This window comes from Cornus florida, unplaced genomic scaffold, assembly GCF_030987335.1.
Source record: "Cornus florida cultivar Cherokee Brave unplaced genomic scaffold, ASM3098733v1 CherokeeBrave_3.0.0_Hap2_Chr05, whole genome shotgun sequence".
In the NCBI taxonomy this organism is placed as follows: domain Eukaryota; kingdom Viridiplantae; phylum Streptophyta; class Magnoliopsida; order Cornales; family Cornaceae; genus Cornus; species Cornus florida.
The window spans coordinates 96,686,024-96,708,193 of record NW_026775575.1 but is presented as its reverse complement, the minus strand read 5'-3'; the positions used below and the strand labels follow the sequence as shown (position 1 = coordinate 96,708,193).

At 35.5% G+C, this 22,170-nt stretch overlaps 1 protein-coding gene across 1 annotated transcript; it reads right to left on the bottom strand.

Annotated features, from left to right (window-relative positions):
- Nucleotides 1-752: 752 nt before the first annotated feature.
- On the bottom strand, nucleotides 753-20,565 carry LOC132307799 (kinesin-like protein KIN-14C). The gene is made up of 21 exons (XM_059805663.1): nucleotides 20,466-20,565; nucleotides 20,200-20,357; nucleotides 19,998-20,096; nucleotides 19,418-19,631; nucleotides 18,647-18,774; nucleotides 18,442-18,525; nucleotides 18,250-18,327; nucleotides 18,076-18,168; nucleotides 17,592-17,621; nucleotides 13,041-13,382; nucleotides 12,877-12,958; nucleotides 12,698-12,793; nucleotides 12,447-12,626; nucleotides 12,190-12,296; nucleotides 11,926-12,104; nucleotides 11,410-11,574; nucleotides 11,065-11,318; nucleotides 3,869-4,032; nucleotides 1,983-2,488; nucleotides 1,419-1,489; nucleotides 753-1,306 (listed from the first exon to the last, which is right to left on the bottom strand). Exons 1-21 carry the CDS (start codon nucleotides 20,563-20,565, stop codon nucleotides 1,245-1,247), a joined length of 3,192 nt encoding a protein of 1,063 aa, XP_059661646.1. The 3' UTR covers nucleotides 753-1,244.
- Nucleotides 20,566-22,170: the final 1,605 nt, after the last annotated feature.

The window sequence follows — 22,170 nt, the reverse complement described above, 5'->3', positions numbered from 1 at the left end:
TTTTTTTTTAGCCTTTTTTGAAATAAAAGTTACCATGCAATTTCAAACAACTCTCTGTTTTCTGAGATTGTTTTTCGGAGAATAAAAGAGAACATGACTTTACTATTTTGTGAATTCAATGAAAAGAATAGGGCTTGATGGACCACTAATCAAATTGACAAGTTGCTATGAACGTCTACATTGTGGTTCTAATCAATTTAGTGGTTGGACCGTCATGTCTTTTACTAGTTAGATGTCCTACCGTCCCCAAAAGTTCTATATTTGTGGCTACAATCAATTTTAGAGCTCCATTTCTTCTTAAATAATATATATATATATATATATATATATATATATTACTCATTGATAACCACCATAATTGTGAGGTACACAAGAATTATCCAAACATTACAACTTCACCAAATCAGTATCCTTGTCCACACAAAATTGAAGTAACCTTGTTCTCCCGCCCAGGCTTGCCCAGAGGAATGGAGTAATTGGCTAAACCCTCCACAAATTTTTTCCATTTGTCAAATCATGAATCCATGATTCAAATATGACCTTTGAGCCCAGTGGCTCAGAAAAACATATATACAACTTATTTATGTATGTATATGTACGAATTTCTTATTGTTGCAGACTTTAAAAAGAATTAGATATGCATGTATGTATGTATGATTAGGTATATCTAATTCTTTTTAAAGTCTGCAACAATAAGAAATTCGTACATATACATACATAAATAAGTTGTTTACATACGCGCACCCCATTATTGTTCATAAGAGAACTTGAACTCTTAATGTTGCCTTTGGAATGAGAAGGAAAGACCACTAAACCAAAAGCTTGATAAAACACTTCACCTGGTGTCACTGTTCAGCACAAATAAAACAAAAGATGATTGGTGGATTGAATGGTGAAACAAGTTCAAAATCCTGGTTTGGCCTTTTGCATATTGAATGCATTGTAAAAGATGTATTCTATTATCTATTTTCAAGAATTAATATAAATATTACAAACACAAATTTCGTCAATAAACACCAAATAATACAAAAATGCCTGGCATGGGAACCAAACAAAAAGGGTAAAAAACAGGTTCAGAGAGCTGAGGAACCTCAGTACAGTTAAAATACATATATACATGTATATATGTGTGTGTATAGTATATACATATATATATTTATGTATATATACATAATATAAACATGTTAGAGCAAAATCAGTGAACAAACTGCAAAAGGGGGGAAAAAAATTGCAATTACTTCCTTCTAAAGCCACCTTTTGGGAGGCTTAGCTGACAAATTGCCCCCACTAGAAGACTTTCTCAAACCTGAAATTAATTGTAGAAAATTCACATTAACAGAATTTCCAACGAAGGGATCAGCTCATTTTATCCACTACGAAGATTAGCAGTTAAACTGGGAAGCACTAATTTTATATACCAGTTGACTCATTTGAGGGGTCCTTTGGTAATTTTCTTGGGGGTCGATGAATTCTAATCGCTGATTTCGGCCTGCACAGAATAATTTTGAAAGCGTGGTCTAGTTATACATTGATTTTCTTATCCCAATTTCAGCATATAATTAGAATTAGAAAAGAAAATTAAAGAAAAACATGCTCCAAAAGTCGTTAAAAACAGTTCAAAAAAAGGTGATATACAATGAACAGGGTGTGACTACAAAAAACAGAACAATCGAGTATATATCATAATTTTTTATTTTATTTTTATAAGCATATCATAATATTTTGGAGCAATAAGCACCAATATCTGAATTAGAAGCCTCCGGTTGCAATGGAAAGGACGAATATGGTCACTAGCAATTTGTCCAGAAGGCACTAACTCATTCGAAAGTAATGCATGAAGATCGAATCGCATAGTTAAAGCAGGCCACCACATTTTTTTTAGTTGTTCAGGAATTTCTCCTCTTTGAAATTCTATGAAAATTGAACCTATAAGAATTTTAATGGAAAGCAACTAATGCCTTGAGAAAATAAGCAACACTTACTTGTCTTTGGTCTCTGATGATTTTGTTCCTTCAGGGAAAGGACTGGATTCTGCAGAGCCATCAGTTTCTGTTCCCATAGAAAGACGATCATCAGATACATCACTTATTCTCTCATATTCTGCATCACTGAATCCTAAGATCTCAGCATCTGCAGAAAAATTCTGACCTATGTCGCTTCCGCAAGGTTTTGATTGCTGGTGGGATTCCTTTTGGTGTTTAACGTCATCCGCTGCCTGCTGGGAACTAGATTCAGAATGCTTATCACTATTCTCTAAGCTGTTCTCGTGATCAGAAGCTGGTTTCTCAGAACCTTTCCCTTTAGACAATTTTAAATTTTGCAGAGGAGTTCTACCTGGGGAATTTTTGCTTGATGAGGAAGAGCTATTCCTCAATGAGCTTCTAACTCGCTTGTCACTGTGGACACTCACATTTTTTGGATCTTTAAGCAGTTGCAACCGCTCAATTTCCTCATCTTTCTTTCCAATTGTATCTTTGAGAGATGCCATCTGCATGGGCAACAAATTTTTAAGGGATCACATTGTATATGCTTTGAACATGACAACATCAGTTCCAAATATTTATTGAGTAAATTACTCAGAAACCTCCCCAGGTTTGGTCCAAATCACCATAAAATGAGTAACGAGTGACACATTCTCTTTGAAAAGAAAATCAGAAAACAAAACAAAAGGTTTTATTATAATGAACTGCAATTTTGTAATATTAATATGATAACCTCTTCAATATTCATTACAAAAAGGGCAAGGAAGATGATTATGCCGCCAACCCTTCCAGAAGTAAATTCCAGCAGGTTTTTTTTTTTTTTTTTTTTCGAGCATTAATTTTGATCAAAAGAGGTGAACTTGTTCTCTCATTGTTTCTCTTTTGCTAACATTCAGATAATTTATTTCTCTCTTTTTCTGTTTTTTATTAATTTACTTACAAAAAAAATTTAAAAAGACGATATTTCCGTAGTCATTGTGCCTGCATCAGCAGCCCCTCTCTAACTTACAGGGGTAATATTGAAATTTTAGTCTTTTTAAATTATAATAATATAAATATTACAACAATCTTCAGTAAGGCTCTATGTTTCATTTCTCTCAAAGCTCAATCAGCACTTCTAACATGATATCAAAGTCAATTGTTAGATTGCAATTAGTGCAATGTTCTGTCACTTGTTTCCCTTGCAGTTATTGTTCCTCTTTATCAACATTTAAAAAAACATATTCTTATTGATTCCATCCAAATATTGAAATTGACATATTTGGATGACAAACGTAGTAAACAATGCAACCAACCATCACCAGTCACCACTAATTTTGTCACAGATCAGGAAAAATGAATGAATTCAAGATGCAAGATATAAGATCCCTTTATGTTTGCTACTTTTAAGAGAGAATCTTTATTAGCAGTGTCAGACTAGTCCATTTTACTTATATGGAGATTCCAGACATGGTATTTCAAATCATGAAGTTCCCATTAGCACATGGGTTCTAGCTAAAAGATTGTTTCATCAGTACAGTATATGATCTTTTTTTTTTGGAAACCCGAGGTATCCGAGGTTTTGCCCCGACTAATCCCGAGAACCCGTGCAAGGCGACTCCCCACACGGACCGGGTAAAACTCGGACTATGTCCTCGGTCGTGGCCCCAAGAAATTGCTCGCACCTAAGAGGAATCGAACCTGAGACCTGAAGGTTAATGAGGCTCCAAGTCCCAAGCCTCTTCCACTAGGCCAACCCCTTGGGGTGTACAGTATATGATCTTCAGAGCAAAGTAAAGGTTAAAACAAAAAAAATAAAAAATAAAAAATGATGCATGAACATTAGTATGAAACCATTCAAAATTCTAATCAGGAATGTAAAAGGAATGACATGAAAAACAGAGCACCTGTTCCATTAATTCTCTAACATCCCTGCCCTCTTTGCTGCTCTTTGCAGCACCTAGCTCGACTCCAGAGACCCTCTCCGCAAACTTCAAGGTACTTACAGTTTCAGAATACGAACTTGCATCAGGATTAAGCTGCACAAACATAAGGGTCTTTGCTTGGCCACCTGTAACGTCAAATGCAAGAAGTAAATATACAAATTTAACTTTAAAAGAAAAGGAATGTGGAATTCATAATCCACTTCTATACTCTTACATTCAACTTTATTTTTTTAAAATCAAAATGACACTATTACCCTTCAAAACTGGAGTGCAAGAGTACCTTTTGAGAAAATAGGAGTGTGAAAGTGCTTTTGAAGGAAAGCTATGTCATTTCCCATCTAAAAAAAGCGAATGAAGTGCAAGAATACAAAAGTGGAGTTTGAATAACATTTCCCAGAAGAAAAATATATACAAATCTAGTATCTATTGAGGAACATGCATTTAAATATATACAAATCTAGTATCTATTGAGGAACATGCATTTTACTCTCCTACTTGGTTTTCCAAATGTGGAATGTCCAATTTACCCATGCCCCGCCTGAGATTAGGATAGTTCATGGATGAAATAGTTTCAAAATGATTTAAACTTTGCAATATCATCAATCATAAAACCAAATCTACCAAAATGCTTCCAGGTAATAGCTTCTTAAGCCAGGACTAAAGATAGAGAACCACTACTATGAGGTAAGGAGTACACATGGAGAACGTGAGAGCCCCTCCAGAATTGAGAACATGAATACAAATCTCCTAACTTAAAGAAACAATGAAGTAATTCAAAGCAAGCATCCCAAGACTGATAATGTGGCTAGATAAGTAAGAGGAAAAGGAAAGGAGAAAAGTAAGAGGGTAGAGAGAGAGAGCGAGAGAGAGAGAGAGAGAGAGAGAGAGAATATTATTAGTTAGGATAGAAAAGAAAGGAAATGAGAGGATAGTATTAACCTCTCGTCTTGTTTGGCTAATCAAGTGGGGAAAAGAAAGAACACAATACCAGTACCTTCATCATATTTGGAAAAAATAATAATAAAAAAAGAAAGGAAGGGATTGTGTAAATTAATGTGTGAGAGTTTTAGATCAATAAGACTCGACATATTTCATGGATCAAAACTAGAGTCAGTATTTTTATTTTGATAGCTAATTTAGTTAAGAGTTTTAAAAATTAGTCAGTGTCAAGTTATTTATTTATTTTTTTCGATAAGGTAGTGAGTGTAAAGTCAAGTAAGTTACCTCATGATCATGTTCAAAGTTGGAATTCAAGCTACAACTACGGGCAGAAAAATAATCCTCGAAGCCAAGGGTAAAAAGGTAATTTGACACGCATATATGGTGTCACAAATTAGGGTTCATGCATTCATATATTAGGGTATAAAGGTAATTTGACAAGCATATATGCAGTCACAAATTAGGGTTCATGCATTCATATATTAGGGTTTCATCATTATATGTTTTAATTCTGTAAAACCCTAATTGCAATGAATTAAAATGGGGAATTTGTTAAAATTGAAATTTCCCAAGTAAAGAGCACAAGGCACTTTGATCGATTGATCAATCAAAGGCTAATGATTCCATGTTGATCGATGGATTAATTGATCTCTCTGAGACAACAGTTTTCTTTTCGAATTGAAACATTAAAAACCCTATTTCTCTATAACCTTGTTTTGTTTATAAATATTGTTGGAGAATTACGTGATTTATGTAATTGTTAGATAAATTTGGAAAGTATTAACTGTTTGATTTTGTACTAATTATAGGCTAATATAGCTGGTGTATTAAAGTTTAGGTTGACTTATTTTATTTCTTATTTTATTTCCTAATCTTAGGGATTCGGTTGTATATTCCTTAATTTACTGTATTCTGATCTGATTGTATTCATCCTATAAAGGTCGGGCTGCTTTGTATTAGAAAGTCATGAAATATACTTCAATTTTTCCTAATTTCTGTGTTATGGTATCAGAGCCCTAGGTGCTCTTTCTGGGATAAAATATTTCATCATTTACAGATTTCATAACAGCTTGGAGTTCAGTTTTTTACAGAAGAAAAAAAACGAGATGTTAGAGGTTACACAAACCAGCTCTCAATCGGAGGAGCCTAAAATCCAACAACAGGTTCCTTGAGATCTACAGAACATTCAAGCTGCGTATAGGCTGAATGGAACGAACTATTTAAAGTGGTCTCAACTTGTTCAAACCTTTCTGAAAGGGAAGGGCAAGCTCAACCATCTTCTTGGAAAAGGGCCTAAGAAGGAAGATCTAAAGTTTGCTGCTTGGGACGAAGAAGACTCAATGGTCATGTCATGGATATGGAATGCTATGGTACCCGACATAAGTGATACTGTCACGTTTTTGACAACCGCTCAAGAGATATGGGAGGCGATTAGACAAACTTATTTGAAGAAAAATGATGCAGCCCAGGTGTACGAGATCAAGGTGAAGCTAGCTGTTACAAAACAAGGGAACAAGACTGTAACAAAGTATGCCAACACTCTGAAAAATTTGTGGTACGAGTTGGATTATTACCAGGTTCTCGATATGAAAAACAGCGAGGATGTTGTGTTGTTGAAGGCTTTCATAGAAAAAGACCAAATCTATGAATTCTTAACAGGCCTTAATCCGGAATTCGATACTGTAAGAGTTTAGACTTTGGGGAAATGATTGTCCTCCTTAAATGAAGCAATCGCAACTATTCGTGCTGAAGAGAGCAGGAGAGGAGTTATGTTGGATTCGCAGCCATTGGAAGGATCGGCACTACTTTCAACCCCTGCTAGTGAGCAAACTTTGGAGATGAAGTCTTCAGCTACTACTAATTATAAGAAATCTGACCCGAAGAGGACATTCAAAGAGAATCTAGTATGTAACTATTGCAAGAAAACTGGTCATACGAAAGACACCTGCTATAAGCTACATGGAAGGCCACAAAACATGAATCAGTCAAACCGGAATTCCAGAGGAAGAAGCTGGCAGCAAAAGGGACAAGCCCATGTTGCACAAAATAGCACTAATAATACCAGTGATCAACCGAATTCCAGCAGCAGAGAATTCTGTAAGGAAGACATTGATCCCCTCTGATCCCTTCTTGATTCACTCGAAGAACCTACAGGTGCTTGTTCATTAGCACTTTCTGGTATGTATTCTGGTTCTCATGCTCTTAGTGTCTCAGATAATGTTTTAATCCACCCACATTCTTGGATTGTCGACTCAAGGGCAACCGACCATATGACCAACTCATCCCAATCTTTTTCTTCTTATAAACCATGCCCTAGTAATAAAAAGATCACCATAGTTGATGGGAATTTAGTCATTGTTGCAGGACAGGGGGACATATCCTTAGGACCTTCCTTGTGTCTTAAAAATGTTTTACAAGTGCCCAAATTGACAACCAATCTTTTATCTGTCAAACAAATCACCAAGGATATGAACTGCAATCTTATTTTCTAAAAAAAATTTATGTGTGTTTCAAGACCAAGCTTCAGGGAAGACGATTGGGCATGCTAAAGAAAAGGATGGTCTCTACTGTCTCGAACCCATGAGTGGAAAAGTGAGTATTGGAATTGGTTGTTCATCTGTGCTTCTGTCTGATTCCTCCACAAATAAAGACAAAATTCTCCTTCATCATTTTTAGCTTGGTCATCCTTCCTTTAGAACTCTCAGTCTTATGTTTCATTCTTTGTTTAAAAATGTTGATTTGAAACAACTTCATTGTGATATTTGTGAAATTGCCAAACACAAACGTGTTTCCTTTCCTTTGAGCAATAATAAATCATCAGTTCCTTTTTATTTGATGCACAGTAATGTTTGGGGTCCTTCACGGGTTGCTAATTATTCTGGGGCACATTGGTTTGTCATTTTTATAGATGATTGTACCCGGGTAACTTGGACTTTTCTCATAAAGCAAAAATCTAATGTAGCCAATATCTTTCCAATATTTCATAACATGATAAAAACACAGTTTGGAGTGAAAATTAAAAGGGTGAGGACAGACAATGGGAGAGAATATTTTAACCAAATTCTTTCACCATATTTAAATCAAGAGGGAATAGTTCATGAGTCCTCATGCATTGATACACCCTAACAAAATGGGTGGCCGAAAGAAAGAATGGACATCTTCTCAAAACCACCCGTGCTCTTTTTTTTCAAAGACAAGTTCCAAAATATTTTTGGGGGGAAGCCATTCTCACAGCCACTCATCTCATCAACCAATTACCTACCAAAGTCTTATATTTTAGAAGTCCTTGGGAAACACTTTCACATCATTTTCCAGACTTCCTTACTCCAAACAGGTTATTTCCTTGGGTATTTGGGTGTGTGGTCTGTACTCATGTTCATGCTCACAATCAAAGCAAACTTGATCCCCGAGCACTTAAATGTATTTTTATAGGTTACTCTTCAACTCAAAAAGGTTACAAATGTTACCATCCGCCTACTCGGAAAACCTACATTTCAATTGATGTCACATTTGTTGAACATGATAGTTTCTTTCATCATCATTCTCCTCAGGGGGAGGTAACAAGTGATGAAAAGGATGATGATGCAAATGTCCTCGATTTCGATCTTATGCCCAAATTGTCACCACCATCTTTGAGTCCAAGTTCTGCAACCGCTCTTGCCTCGGTTTCCTTTGGTTCCCCTCTTACCGCAGCTTCTACAAGTCCGAATCACATTCATTCCCAGGTTTCACTACCTACTTCCGATCCCAGTTCTGATATTCCTCCACTTCAAAATCTAAGTGTGACATCTCCTGAATCTCAACCACAATCTCCTCCTAAAAATCCAACTCCATCAATCAATCCGGTAGTCACTAAACCACTTCAAGTTTTTTCGAGAAGGAAGGGAGGCAATACTAATTTGAAGCAAGCCCAAAAGTCATAACCTATACTTGGGAAAAAAACCACTCAGGAGAAAAATACTACTTAGGTAAACAATTCCACTCGTGTGTTTGATGAGACTGATTTAGAACTACCTATTGCAGTTCGAAAAGGTACCTGAAGGTGTACACAAAATCCACTCTCTCATTTTGTCTCCTTTGAAAAATTATCTCCCTCACATGGAGCCTTCCTTACTCATCTAAACTCAATAGCAGTTCCTAAAACATTGTCTGAGGCATTAAACAGCAGGGAATGGAAACAAGCCATGAAAGTTGAGATGGACCCACTGGAAAAGAACAAGACTTGGGAGATGGTCGAATTACCGAAGGGAAAGAAAAACTATGGGATGCAAATGGGTGTTTTCAGTAAAATTCAATGCAAATGGATCTCTTAAAAGGTACAAGGCGAAGCTAGTAGCAAAAGGATATACCCAGACCTTTGGTGTTGATTATCAAGAAACTTTTGCCCCAGTGGCAAAAATGAACACAGTAAGAATTTTATTGTCTCTGGCTGCTAACTTTGATTGGACTTTACAGCAGTTTGATGTAAAAAATGCATTTCTGCATGGAGATCTTGAAGAAGAAATATATATGGAAGCTCCTCTAGGATTCAATTTTTCGAAGAAGAATAGGGTATGCAGACTAAGGAAGGCACTGTACGGACTGAAACAATCCCCCAGGGCTTGGTTTGGCAGGTTTTCAAGAGCAATGTCAGCAATGGGTTACAAACAAAGTCAAGGTGATCATACTTTGTTCATAAAACACTCTTCTTCAGGGGGAGTTACAGTCCTCATTGTATACGTAGATGATATTATTGTCATTGGCAATGATCAAGCTGAAAGGGAAACTCTTAAAGCTAAGCTGGCCACGGAATTTGAAATAAAAGACCTAGGCAAGTTGAAATACTTCCTGGGAATTGAAGTTGCTCGCTCCAGGAATTTTCGTCTCACAACAAAAGTATGTGATTAATTTACTGAAAGAAACAGGAAAGATAGGCTATAAGCCCGTGAATTCTCCCATTGAACCGAATCATATGCTTGGAGAAGCTGTTGATGATGAGCCAGTTGACAAAGGAATGTATCAAAGACATGTTGGAAGATTAATCTACTTGTTTCACAGCAGGCCTAACATCGCCTATGCAGTTAGTGTAGTGAGCCAACTTATGCACAACCCAAAGGAAGTACATCTCCAAGCAGTATACAGAATCCTGCAATATCTAAAATCTATTCCAGGTCGAGGCTTATTGTTCAAGAGAGGATTGTGCTTGAACTTAGAAGTTTACAAAGACTCGGACTATGCAAGTTCAGTGCCAGATAGAAGATCAACCTCGGGCTATTGTGCCTTCCTAGGTGGGAATCTTGTTACATGAAGGAGCAAAAAGTAACCAGTAGTTGCAAGGTCAAGTGCAGAAGCTGAATTTCATGCCATGGCTTTAGGAATATGTGAATTGTTATGGTTGAAAATAGTCCTGAAGGATCTTAGAGTTTCAGTTGAGGGGCCGATGAAGTTATATTGTGATAACAAGTCAGCCATCAATATTGTACATAATCCAGTGTAACATGACCGCACCAAGCATGTGAAAGTTGATCGCCATTTCATAAAGGAAAAGCTCGATAATGGACTAATTTGCACTCCGTATGTCTCAACAAGAGGACAACTAGCTGATGTACTAACCAAAGGGTTAGCCAGTCCTGTGTTTCAAAGAATTGTCTGCAAGCTGGGGATGGAAGATATTTATTCCCCAGCTTGAGGGGGAGTGTTGGAGAATTACGTGATTTATGTAATTGTTAGATAAATTTGGAAAGTATTAATTGTCTGATTTTGTACTAATTATAGGCTAATATAGCTGGTGTATTAAAGTTTAGGTTGACTTATTTTATTTCCTGATCTTAGGGATTTGGTTGTCTATTCCTTAATTTACTGGATTTTGATCTGATTGTATTCAGCCTATAAAGGTCGGGCTGCTTTGTATTAGAAAGTCATGAAATATACTTCAATTTTTCCCAATTTCTGTGTTAAATACTATATTATCTTATAAAACCCACATACGTGGAGAGAGACTGCAAGAGAGAATGTGAGCATATTTGAGTACATACATTTTTTTTCCCTATTCATCAATCATAACCCTGAGAACACTATTGGGTTGAGTTATCCTCCCTTCTCGCTTCTTTTTTATTTCCTTTCCTTTCCCTCCTCATTGTTTAAACGAAACACAATTTATATTATATATTTTATTTCTCTTTCCTTCCAGTTTGTTCAATCCAAAGGCATTGTAAAGGGAACAAATAACAGACTAATACCTAGAGAACTTTGAAGGACTTGAGTAAGCTTGCTGTTTCTGTATGGAACATGAGCGCTCTTTTGCGCCAAAGCAAAGATGACATCTCCAAGTGCGGATAAAGATTTGTTTATATGTTGTGCTTCCTTAAGTCTATCTCCAGTCACTTCAGAGCGATCTACTCTTTCACTTCCTGCAAGATCTACCAAATGAAGACTACCACGCAAAGAAGCACCACTTTTGAGATCAGTCCCACGAACATGAACAGTGACAACACTGTATTCAGACAACCAATATCAAAATCATAACATCCAAATAGTATTAGAGAAAAATTGGAGATAAATGTTTAATAATTAAAATAAAGGACCTGTGTGATCTACTACTTCTCTCATTCAAGGCAGTGGCACCCTTAGCTCTATTCCTCTGTCCAATCCCTATTAATTCCAATACATCTGAGGTTGATTTGACAGAGTGCATGCTAGCATCAGGGACTGCTAACCCATTGGGTTGGGAGGTAGACAAAATCCCAAGTGTGTGCAAATCAAGGGAAACAAAGGTTCATTGCAAAAAAAAAAAAAAAACTAGTGTATTGCATTGTTAACCACATAAAATTTAAACAAGGATGCCAAGTCAGCTCGATTTAAAATTAAAAGGAAAAAAAGGAAAGAGAAAAAGAAAGATAATCAGACTACAATGCTAGCAATTCCAACAGTCTAATGTAATGGAAAAACGCGATGCAAGTCAATGATAGGAAGAAATAAAATAAAAAGGTTTGTATGGGAAGTTGATTCCAATCTGAAAATAAACTCCATATCTATCTATAAAGTAAATCTTAATGTAAGAGAGATGACAATACATATAGATAATACATAGCGAAGGATATCTTTTCTGAGAAGTATCACTTGATAGTAAATCGCGCACTTGTTCGTTGTATATCTCAATCATTTGAACCCGAATGTCAAATGTGAAGACGTTTCTCCTACTTTCAGAAATATGGAAAAGGTCATTTAGAGCTCGATAATTGACCCCCCATTCCTCTTCAGATGCTCCTTCAGGGCCAGTCTAGAAGAAACATATCAAATTGCATCAGCTGTGTTAAGCAATATCAGTAACTATATTTTTGAACTGAAAAGGAAAAAGGTTATACCATTGTGTAGGTTTTTCCTGAACCTGTTTGACCATAAGCAAATATGCATACATTGTATCCATCCAGAACAGATCGTATCAAGGGTTGGGTATCAGAAAATACGTTCACTGGAAGCATTCAAAAGAGAATTTAATAAAGCATGACACCTCATAATTTCCTTCACATAAGAGAGTGCATTTAACTAGAATAAAACCTCATAATAAAATTAGTAAGTTTCATCATCAATCAAACAAAGTCACAAATATAAATATGAAAACCTTGAGTTGCGGCTGGACCATAGACCTTATTAAACTTGAATGACCGATGACCATCTTTTCCATTTATGGAGGGGTTAACCACAACCAGCTCCCCATTTTCACCAATATATTCTATAGTTGTCTGCTTCCCCGTCTGTCCAGGAAGAAATGGCCTTATCCGACAATAAACTCTAATGTTTCCTATTCAAGAAAACCCATTAGTGAAATATGAACCTTTACAATAAGCAAGTTGGCAATGTAAGAAGTGGAACCTTTTAAATCTTGAAGCTCATTATACATCTTCCTATTTTCAGCAAGGACTGCATGATAGTTTTCTGATTCACCTGCTAAAGCCTTAATCTTTGTCTCTGAACAACGTAAATGTTAATTCATGAGAAGACAAACATGAATAGCAAGAAATTAACAAAGATCTGTAAACAAGTGATCCCACCTAAGTGATTGAATTCCTCTGAATAGCTCCTTTGTGTTTTCAAAATCTCTTGCTTGATCGACTGAGAAGCAAACTTCAGCTCCTGAAGAATTTTGTAAATTCAAATAAAATGTATGACATCACACATCAAAATTTATAGTAAAGACGTTACAGGCAAAGCATACCCGCAGTGCACCAAGCTGAAATTCTGTAAATATTTGGTAGATATTCTCTTTCTTGTTCCACTGCTGACATTTTGACTCAGAATATGTCTCAAGCTCTTTAATCCTATTCCTAGATTCTGTTAGATGATGCCCAGCTTCCTTCAACCTCTCCTCAAGCTCTTCATGGGTTCCCTTAGCTTCTGTTTCCACTCGTGAGAAGCGCTGTTCATATGTTTTTCTAGCCATTTCCAGTTCTTGCTTCAGCGCCGAAATTTCACGAGTGCTGTTATCCTTCTCTTCCATCAATCTAACCACGTCCTGATCCTCAACTTTCTTTTTTTCTTCCATTTTTGTCTTCTCTGTCTGTAAGTAAGAAAAATATACTAAAATTAACAACGCGAAAAAAATAAAAAGAAAAAAATTACATATTCCAAAATTTTGACCTCTCACTTATTCTAGCGAGTAATAACTAATAACCAAATCCAGCTCCATTTGGTAACCATTTGGCATTACAAGAAAATTTAGTACTCATCTCCCACATTCGTGCATTGGGAGCTAATTGATATCAGTGTTTATGAAAATATATATAGGCAATCAAGGATGCAAAGATGTGTGTGTGTGTGTGTGTGTGTGTGTTTGTCTATCAATCAGCAATCCGGAAGTCAGAATTAATTTATGTTGGGTTGTTTACATTCTTCTTTGATCATTCAACTGCCTATATCGCATGAAATAAGTCTAAGGATATTTTAGCTTAGTTGCACGTATGAAAATTTTAGAATTATGAATAAGTAAATGAATCCATTCTTATTTGACTTGCAGCCTTGATTGATAACGGGTCAGTAGACTCAGTACATTGTATGGGCACCTCGAGCATATGGTTATAATAAAAAAATTAATAAATATGAATCATTTTACAATTAAATGAATCTACACTGTAGATGAAAACAACAGATCAAAATTTCCAAGTTTCAAAAATTAAATTCGAATGATAACATCATACAGTGTTTCAGAATTTTAACAGATTTCTTCCGATATAAATATATATATACACACACTGTTAGAATGTATATATGGTAGTTAGTATTTCTCTCAAGGGCAATATTGTCATTTCATTGTAATATATATATAAATATCCATATGATACGAGTAAATCCTGAGATCCGGATAAACCTGCTCTGATACCATGTTAATAAAAAAAACTAAAGATTGAAGAGATAAATTGAGAATGAAACAATACAAGGATATACTTGGTTCAGCCACTAAGGCTTACATCCATGGCATACAAAGGCCCAAAGGGCTGCATCACTTTTATTGTATTCTCTCTCTGAATTTTTTTCCATCTCTGTCTTTTATGTTAGTTCCTAGGATCGTCCAGGCTGCTTTGTCTAATGCACGTTGGAGGAAAGCTACGGAAGATGAAATAGACGCTGCATCACAATGACACGTGGGATCTTGTTTCATTACCTCCTGGTGCCATGGATGGTTTTGTTGAGCGCTTAAAAGCGCATCTTGTTGCTAAAGACTATACACAGACTTGTAGTGTTGATTATGACGAGATGTTTCACCCTGTTGTGTTTTGATTTATCTTGCTGCTAATCTTGATTGAATTTCGTTTTAATTATAAGTTAAAAATGCATTTCTACATGGTTAATTGGCAAAAGAGGTCTATATGGAGCAACCACCTGGATTTGTTGCTCAGGGGGAGTATCATCACTGTGTTTATCAGTTAAAGAAGGCCTTTTATGGTTTGAAACAATCCCCAATGACGTGGTTTGGCAAATTCTCTGAGGTGACATTAGAGTTTGGTCTCACTGATGCCAGATAGATCATTTAATATTTTATCAGGCAAATTTTATATTTCTTATTTTATATGTGGATGATATTGTCAATACCGACAATGACACAGAGGGTATTGCTAAACTAAAACAATATTTGCAGCAATGCTTCTATACTAAAGATTTAGGCACACTAAGATATTTCTTGGCTTGAGATTGCCAAGCAAGATATAAGTTTCTCTTAGACAAAATATGTGCTAGACTTGTTAGGTGGTCGTCTGGTTGATGCTCTTTTGGATTCGAATCATATACTATTCTTAGGATTATATGATAAATACTCAACAGTTTGAGGGGGGAGTGTTAGAATGTACATATGGTAAGTACTTCTCTCAAGGGAAATTTGTCATTTCATTGTAATAGTAATTGATATATATATAAATAAGCGTGAGAGAAAAAGTTTAATCTCTCTCACACAAAAATCCGTAAAACAGTGTCTCCATCTCCTTCTTCTCTTCCTCTTGGAACCCTAATTTCAACATATACCATGTGTCAGAATCCAAGTAATTAATCCAAATTGTATCACTCTTCTTATTTCAACTATAAGCAAAAGTGTGGATAGAAATTCTAAGACACGTGTACCATATGATCAGAGTAACTTGTAAAAGCCAACAAACACCAGATCCAAATAAATAAACAATATAGCAGGAAAGCCCAGTGGCCATAAATGGATTCTGTAAGAGGCTTTGTCATACCAGAATATCAACTATTATAAGAACTTGAGCCATATTAGACCAAAATAAATAAATTGCAACTACCAAAACTCCAGCAGAATAAGACTTATTCACAATTACTAAAACTTCAGCCAATTTAGTCATAATTCCCTAAATTATGGAAACTTCGGCCAAAAGGCAGTCATAGTTTCTGTCCAGGGTTAGTTTAGCATTTCTATTCATGTATAGTTTATCATCCGTAACTTATCTTTTGAGGACAACAAACCATTTATTATTATTTTTGGGCTACTTATCATATTATTAGCAACCATTAAGAGAGAGCATTGATGGTGACTTGAATAACTATACTTTTAGTTTATGGGACATCCATTTTTGTTCTAAGATGGACTAGTTTTGTCCTAAAAATAAACATTGGTCCTAAAAAAATGTTATTAACTGGAAGATAACTTTCAAACATACTCACACATATTTTGTTTAATAATCCTGCTAAGGCATGCCATCGTGGGGATTAAGTTATCATGAGTCATCACCTAAGGGGTGACTCAATTGCTTCTTTATATATATATATATATAAAATATAAAAAGAAGATGGTATAGTGATGTGAGTTAAAAACAGGTCATAGTGCAATTGCTGTTTGTGTAATTTATTTTCCTGGTCATAAACACCCAGTTGCCCCTATGGGGAATCGAACACTCATCTTCCATTTTGATAGGTAGAGGAGATATGACTAAGGTACAGCCCTTGGTAGAACTGCTCGTGTAATTTCCCCTTATTTATTTTTTGCTCATATATTTTCTCATTGCATCAATCCACCTCAATTTTCGTTTTTCACTCACACAAACAACATTTTAGGCTTTGATCCAACACTCCAACCAAGATCCTAAAATTTGAGGAGCACGCATGAAATGGTTTGATTTGTGTTAGGTTAACCCAAAACCAAGCTGCCCCAGGTCACGTCATGAAATCACAACCCAAAACCAAATCTAAATGTTAAAAAAACCAAATAAAGCAAAACCGAAAAAAGTGGTTTCAGTTTAAAACCAAGATTTATTAATCAAATTAAATAGATCCATTAATTTGAGTCAGTTCATCAACTCCCAATCATGGAAATCTAATAAAAGACCCACAACCCATTGGTGAACCAATCAAAATAATAGGCTTGTGTAGCCCTTGGCGTGTGTCTATACATAAAAGTGGGAATAGAATGAACCAAGACATAATCAAATTCCCAGAGAAGCGGACAAAACCAAACCATTGAACCAATGAAGTCGTGCTTGGTTCACTTCTTGGGTTTGCAAGTTCAGTTGTACATCATTGCCCTGAATGTGGAACATAATACCATTAGTATCTTACTTTTTATGGTAAAGCACGCCACGTTTACTCACTGCTTGATTTACTAGTGATCATTGTATATGGCCAAGATGAGGCGCTCACTGTGTGCACTCATGGAATATTGTCCTCTTCGTTGTTACTTTCTGTACTGTCACTCTCATTTTTTCTTAACTCTACTTGATAACCAATAACACCAGTCATTCTAAATAAAACCAAAAAAGAAAGATAACATCCCGAATTATAAGATTATGATATCACAATTCTTCCAGGCTATCTTCCTTGATGTATTATACACCAGATACAGACCATAATGTTATCAACCAATTCGGAAAAGAATATAACTCACAAATTTATGATTATTAACCAGCCAATAACATGCAATTATTAGGGTGGTTTTTTTTTGACAAAGCATTTACACATATAATGTAGGAGTCCATCGCGCAAATATTAAATCTCAAAATACATATGCAAGTACCATGGTTTAGGAGCTCACAGGGGATTTTCAAAATAATAAATTTTCAGTATCATGCATATTTCCAAAATAACGTGGTGACGTGTCAGACATAATCCATAAAAAAAGGCATGAAGAAAATGCAAATTTCAAACACTGCATGAAATCAAGAAGAGTATAGCATATGAGCACTTCAAGACCACACATGAACAACAACAGAAAACATGCTTCTCATCTCTGGACCAAAAATTTGAAAATTGTGGCTCAAAAGGAATTGTGTACCTTTATTTGCTGGAGCTGGTCCACAACAAACTGTAACAAAGAAACTTTCACTTGTTTAATTCGGTAATACCAGGTGAATATCAAATGCAAATAAACATAAATGTTTTCAAAAATAAAGGGTGGACACTGATCCATTCAAATTGTCAACTCTATTCGAACCAATGCAAACCATGCAATATGGTTCATTTTTGTGGCTTAAGGGTTTGGTTCTAGTTCCATAAATAGTGGAAACATTTAGGGTCGGTTCAATTCATGGTTTAGAGGTCAAAAGAACCCAATCAATCCAAAACAGAATTGTGATGTTACTACAAATATATATATATACATATATATATACATTTTTCTAATCTTAATCCTCATTCACACAATAATATTAATAAAATAATATTATAGAAACTAGAAAAGCATTCTAGAGTAAATAGTATTTTTATGCATAAAGTTGGGTTAAATAAGGCTTGGTTTGTGCTAAACTTATATTAACTACCTGTGTCTCATCACAAGTCCCACTTGCAAGGGCTTCGAGTACTCTGATTCTCGATTGGTATTTCTCCTCCCGAGTCTTGAAAAGATTGCTTTGCTGTAGTTACAAAACAATAAATACACAAGCGCAGAGAAGTTAAAAAACCATTAAAAAGAATGAACTCAGAACAAGTGTTACAGTTCTCAAATGCTCTGCTTGAGTAGATATGCGCCGCTCAATCTCCTGCACAACTTTTCTCAATAGGCATGCCACACGCTGAGGAAAGAAAGAAAATAAACTATGTGAAATTGTAACTTCAGAATTAATATCTAAATATAAAAATATATATGTGCTTTAATTGAACACCCATATGTCCTCTATTAGCCATACATGAGGTATTTCCCCATTATTCCTTTCGATGCTTTCGTCTAGAATTCCATTCACAACACTCAAAAGAGACTGAGTTGGGGCAGTCTGCACACAAGAGATACCAAAATGCATTAAACAAGAAGAAGATGAAGATGTCAGAAGTAGAGATCTAAAATATGACCAAAAGATAACATCCAGTGATGAGTAAACGACTTTAGGAACTTACATCCAAACTGTTTGATTTCATCATTTCTGAAATCTTTGCCGCAGGAAGATCTGCATAGCTTCCTTGTTTCAGCTGAAACACTTCATGAAACTTATGTCCAACATGATGTATTAATGCAGCCGATGTCTCTACGAATGAGGAAAAAACAAGGCAAACATTAAGAATTTGAATGCAAAAGATTGCACGCAGAACTTATGAGACTGAATGGCAAGTTAATTCTACTAAATTAGCCACGTTTGGCATATGAGTAACTATATGCCATTTCAATAGCTGCTCGATCAATCAACCATCGGTTGACCTGTCAAGAGAGATCAATGACCCATACATTGATGTATTGAACTTTGTTAGCATTTCGATTTATCGAACTGCACAACCGATCCATCATAGGCAGGAAAATAAAATTTTCAAAGGACAAAACCTTTCAAGCTTCAACCAGCTTACTATAATGGAATTGAATCCTAATTGGAGCTGGAACAGGATCCTAAAACCCTATACACAAGAGACTCTAAGCACTGTAATACTATCTCATTTTCACTATAACCCACTGTACTAATCTTCCACCATTCCGTGTTTAATACCTACATCACTGTAACGGAGCCCAAAAACCAACATGCTTAAAACCAATTATATATTCCAAAATACAACGGTTAATGGTGTACAATTTTAGAGAGTTTTCATACAATAAGTCCATGCAATAATAAGTTTCCTTTTCATGATTCAACCTAGCTGCATTATGCAAAGACAGTGAGATAGAGAGAGAGAGAACCATACCTGCCATGACAGGACTTTGGAATTTTGAGTCTGATACGCCCTTTTGAGAACCATAAGTGCTTCCAATGCGCTCTCCTACGAGTTTCCACCTCCCACTAGCATCACTTCCAGTTTTATTGGCTGCACTAGTGTTCAGAAGATTATATCCCCCCATATTTGGCATAAGGCGTGTTCTAAGCGTTAGAAGGCACTCCAAAATATTTTTTATTGGACCCTGCATAATGTAAAAGTAAACACTCACACACGTCGGGCGCGCAGAGAGAGAGACAGAGAGAGAAAATAATTGGCAGGAGCTCTAGGGAGCAGACCAACAAGTGGATAAGAATAGAAAAGTTAGCAGAATGACCTATACGTTATGACATATACAGATTTGTATTCTTTCTCACACAAGACAGACACAATTTCTTAAGCATATTTTAAAAAATGTTCAAGTTCATGACCAATACAATGTGATGTTTAAATATAACTGTGCTAAAAATATGGCATACAATGTGGTGTTTGAATACTATTGAGCTAAAAATATGACAATCAGTGTAAAAGATTATGAAGTGAAAAACTAGTTCATCTATATATTGTATACCTTCTCTATGTCTGATGCTTTAAACCTGGGCAACCTCATTTTATCCATAGCTGCCAGAAACGCTTTAACATTTTCGGAGCGCGAATCAGAACCACCATACTAGAACAGAAAATTCATATTAAGAGCACAATCATTATATCAACTGTTTAATATTCAGCTCTTATTGTAACTTCATATAAACAAACCAAAATTGTTTAACAACCTCAATGACAGACCCTGGTCTCAGCTTGTTCAAAATTTGACACAGAACAGTACCATCAATCAAGCAAGCTCTCAGTTCTTCTTCTGAAGCATTTTTTGGCAAATTTAAATTAGGAAGAATACTGTTTAACCATTCCGCCAAAGATGCTCGCTGCTTGGCTGTAGAAAAAGGGGGGTAAAAAAAAAAAATAGATCCCGGTTTATTTAATGAACAGGACAAATTAGCAAACAATGGGGAAAATCAAAATTCCTTACCTTCAGCCTCACAATTACTATTTACCGCAGGGTCAAAAACATCACTAGCAGATACAATTGAATTGTTCATTCTACCATTTTCCTTTGCTTGGCTATCCGTCACAGAATTCATGATGGGGGTGGAGGCATCTGGCTTCAAAGCTCAACTACGTAAACACAATAAAGTTGTTTTCATAAGGCCAAAATACACAATCATCAAGACATAGACAAACATGAAAAACTAAATCCCCAAAATAACATATTATTTAGATCATCATAACTAATGGCTCAACAAGCTGCATAAATGAACCAAATCTTCTACCATTTAATGTTTCAAGCCATCGACGGCAAGGTACACTGCACTTATGGAACAATACTATATTGAACCTTTTTATACCTTTAAAAAATGGCTAATTTATCCATTCAAGTAAAATCTGATATGATTCATAGAATTATACCACCACAATTGGACTGTTATTGCAGAAAGAATAAGTTGTGCAATCAGACGGCTGTTATCAAATGTGATGTACGCCTTTGACAAATGTTGAAAAGTCTGAAGATGGAGTAAATTTACAACCCATCTCAAACAATCACATAAAATAACCATGAACTTCAATTATTAGGGTCGACGATCACAAATGTGTATGACCGTGGATGTTGAGAAAAGTTACTTTTATTGAGAAAATACAAATTTCAAATAAATAACTATACCAATAGTAATGAGAGAAATGGTCTTTAATCATATGATTAAATCCCAAATGAAAGTGAAATTTATCAATGCATAACAAAGAGAAGGTAAAATCTTCGAAGTCTAACTGTCAATCTATGAACCCAATTGGATGATTCAGATAACCCCAAAATCACTAGAATTACAAAAATCATATATCAAGTCCACCAAAAGCAATAGAATCAAAAATTCAAAAACTACAACTGTGTTCCACAAAACCTCAACATCAAAGACCAAGAGAACCCAAGAGACAAGCCTAAAAAAGGTATGATTATGACATTAGATACAAAGTGGGTAACGATGATTAACTCTTGCAAGAACATCAGACAAATGAATTGAAAATGTAATATGAGACAACGGCAAAAATAAAAATAAAAAAACCAGAACAGTAAATTATGAGATCAAACTTACCAAAATTAAGCACCAGAACACATATTTGATTCACACACAAAGCCTGAAAATCAGACCCAAGAAAAAATTTCGAAGTATGATTACAATATTAGATAGAAATGGGTCAATGTTCAAGTCCTGCAAGAGATCAATGAACTGATGGTACAAGACGTAAACTTATACACGTTCGTAAATTTTTTAGCAAACTCATAACAAAAAAACACACAATTTTAATTAAATTAAATTAATTATTGTTGTTTGTTGGTCTTCCGTGTACCGTTGGTCTTCTAAGGGAGCTATGAAACCTGTCCGCGTTCCCGGGAAAATAGGTGCCCAACTCTTAGGTCTCTCAATCATTTATAACAATGTTTTTTCTTTTTCAGTTTTATTTATTTAATTTTATACTTATTTAGCTTTTTTGACGTCACGACAGTGAATGATCCAGGTTCGTGGGCAGCTTTGGTTGTTAAAAGTTGGTCTTTCCGGGGCCCATAAATCGGGTGAGCCCATATTATGAAGACGAGTGATGGCAATCAAATTAGAGGAGTGCTGGAGCATTTTCAACGAGCTTTTCAAGTCTTGACTCTCTAAATTTGTCAGTCATTAATTTTATTTTATATA

Bases quoted from the DNA above. Each gene is read 5' to 3' on its own strand.
- LOC132307799 (XM_059805663.1), bottom strand. From the start codon at position 20,565: ATGAATTCTGTGACGGATAGCCAAGCAAAGGAAAATGGTAGAATGAAC. The intron at 12,794-12,876 runs GTGGGATCACTT...TACGTTGTTCAG, and splicing joins AGAGGAATTCAATCACTTAG to AGACAAAGATTAAGGCTTTA. The intron at 1,490-1,982 runs GTAAGTGTTGCT...TATTCTGTGCAG, and splicing joins TCATCAGAGACCAAAGACAA to GCCGAAATCAGCGATTAGAA.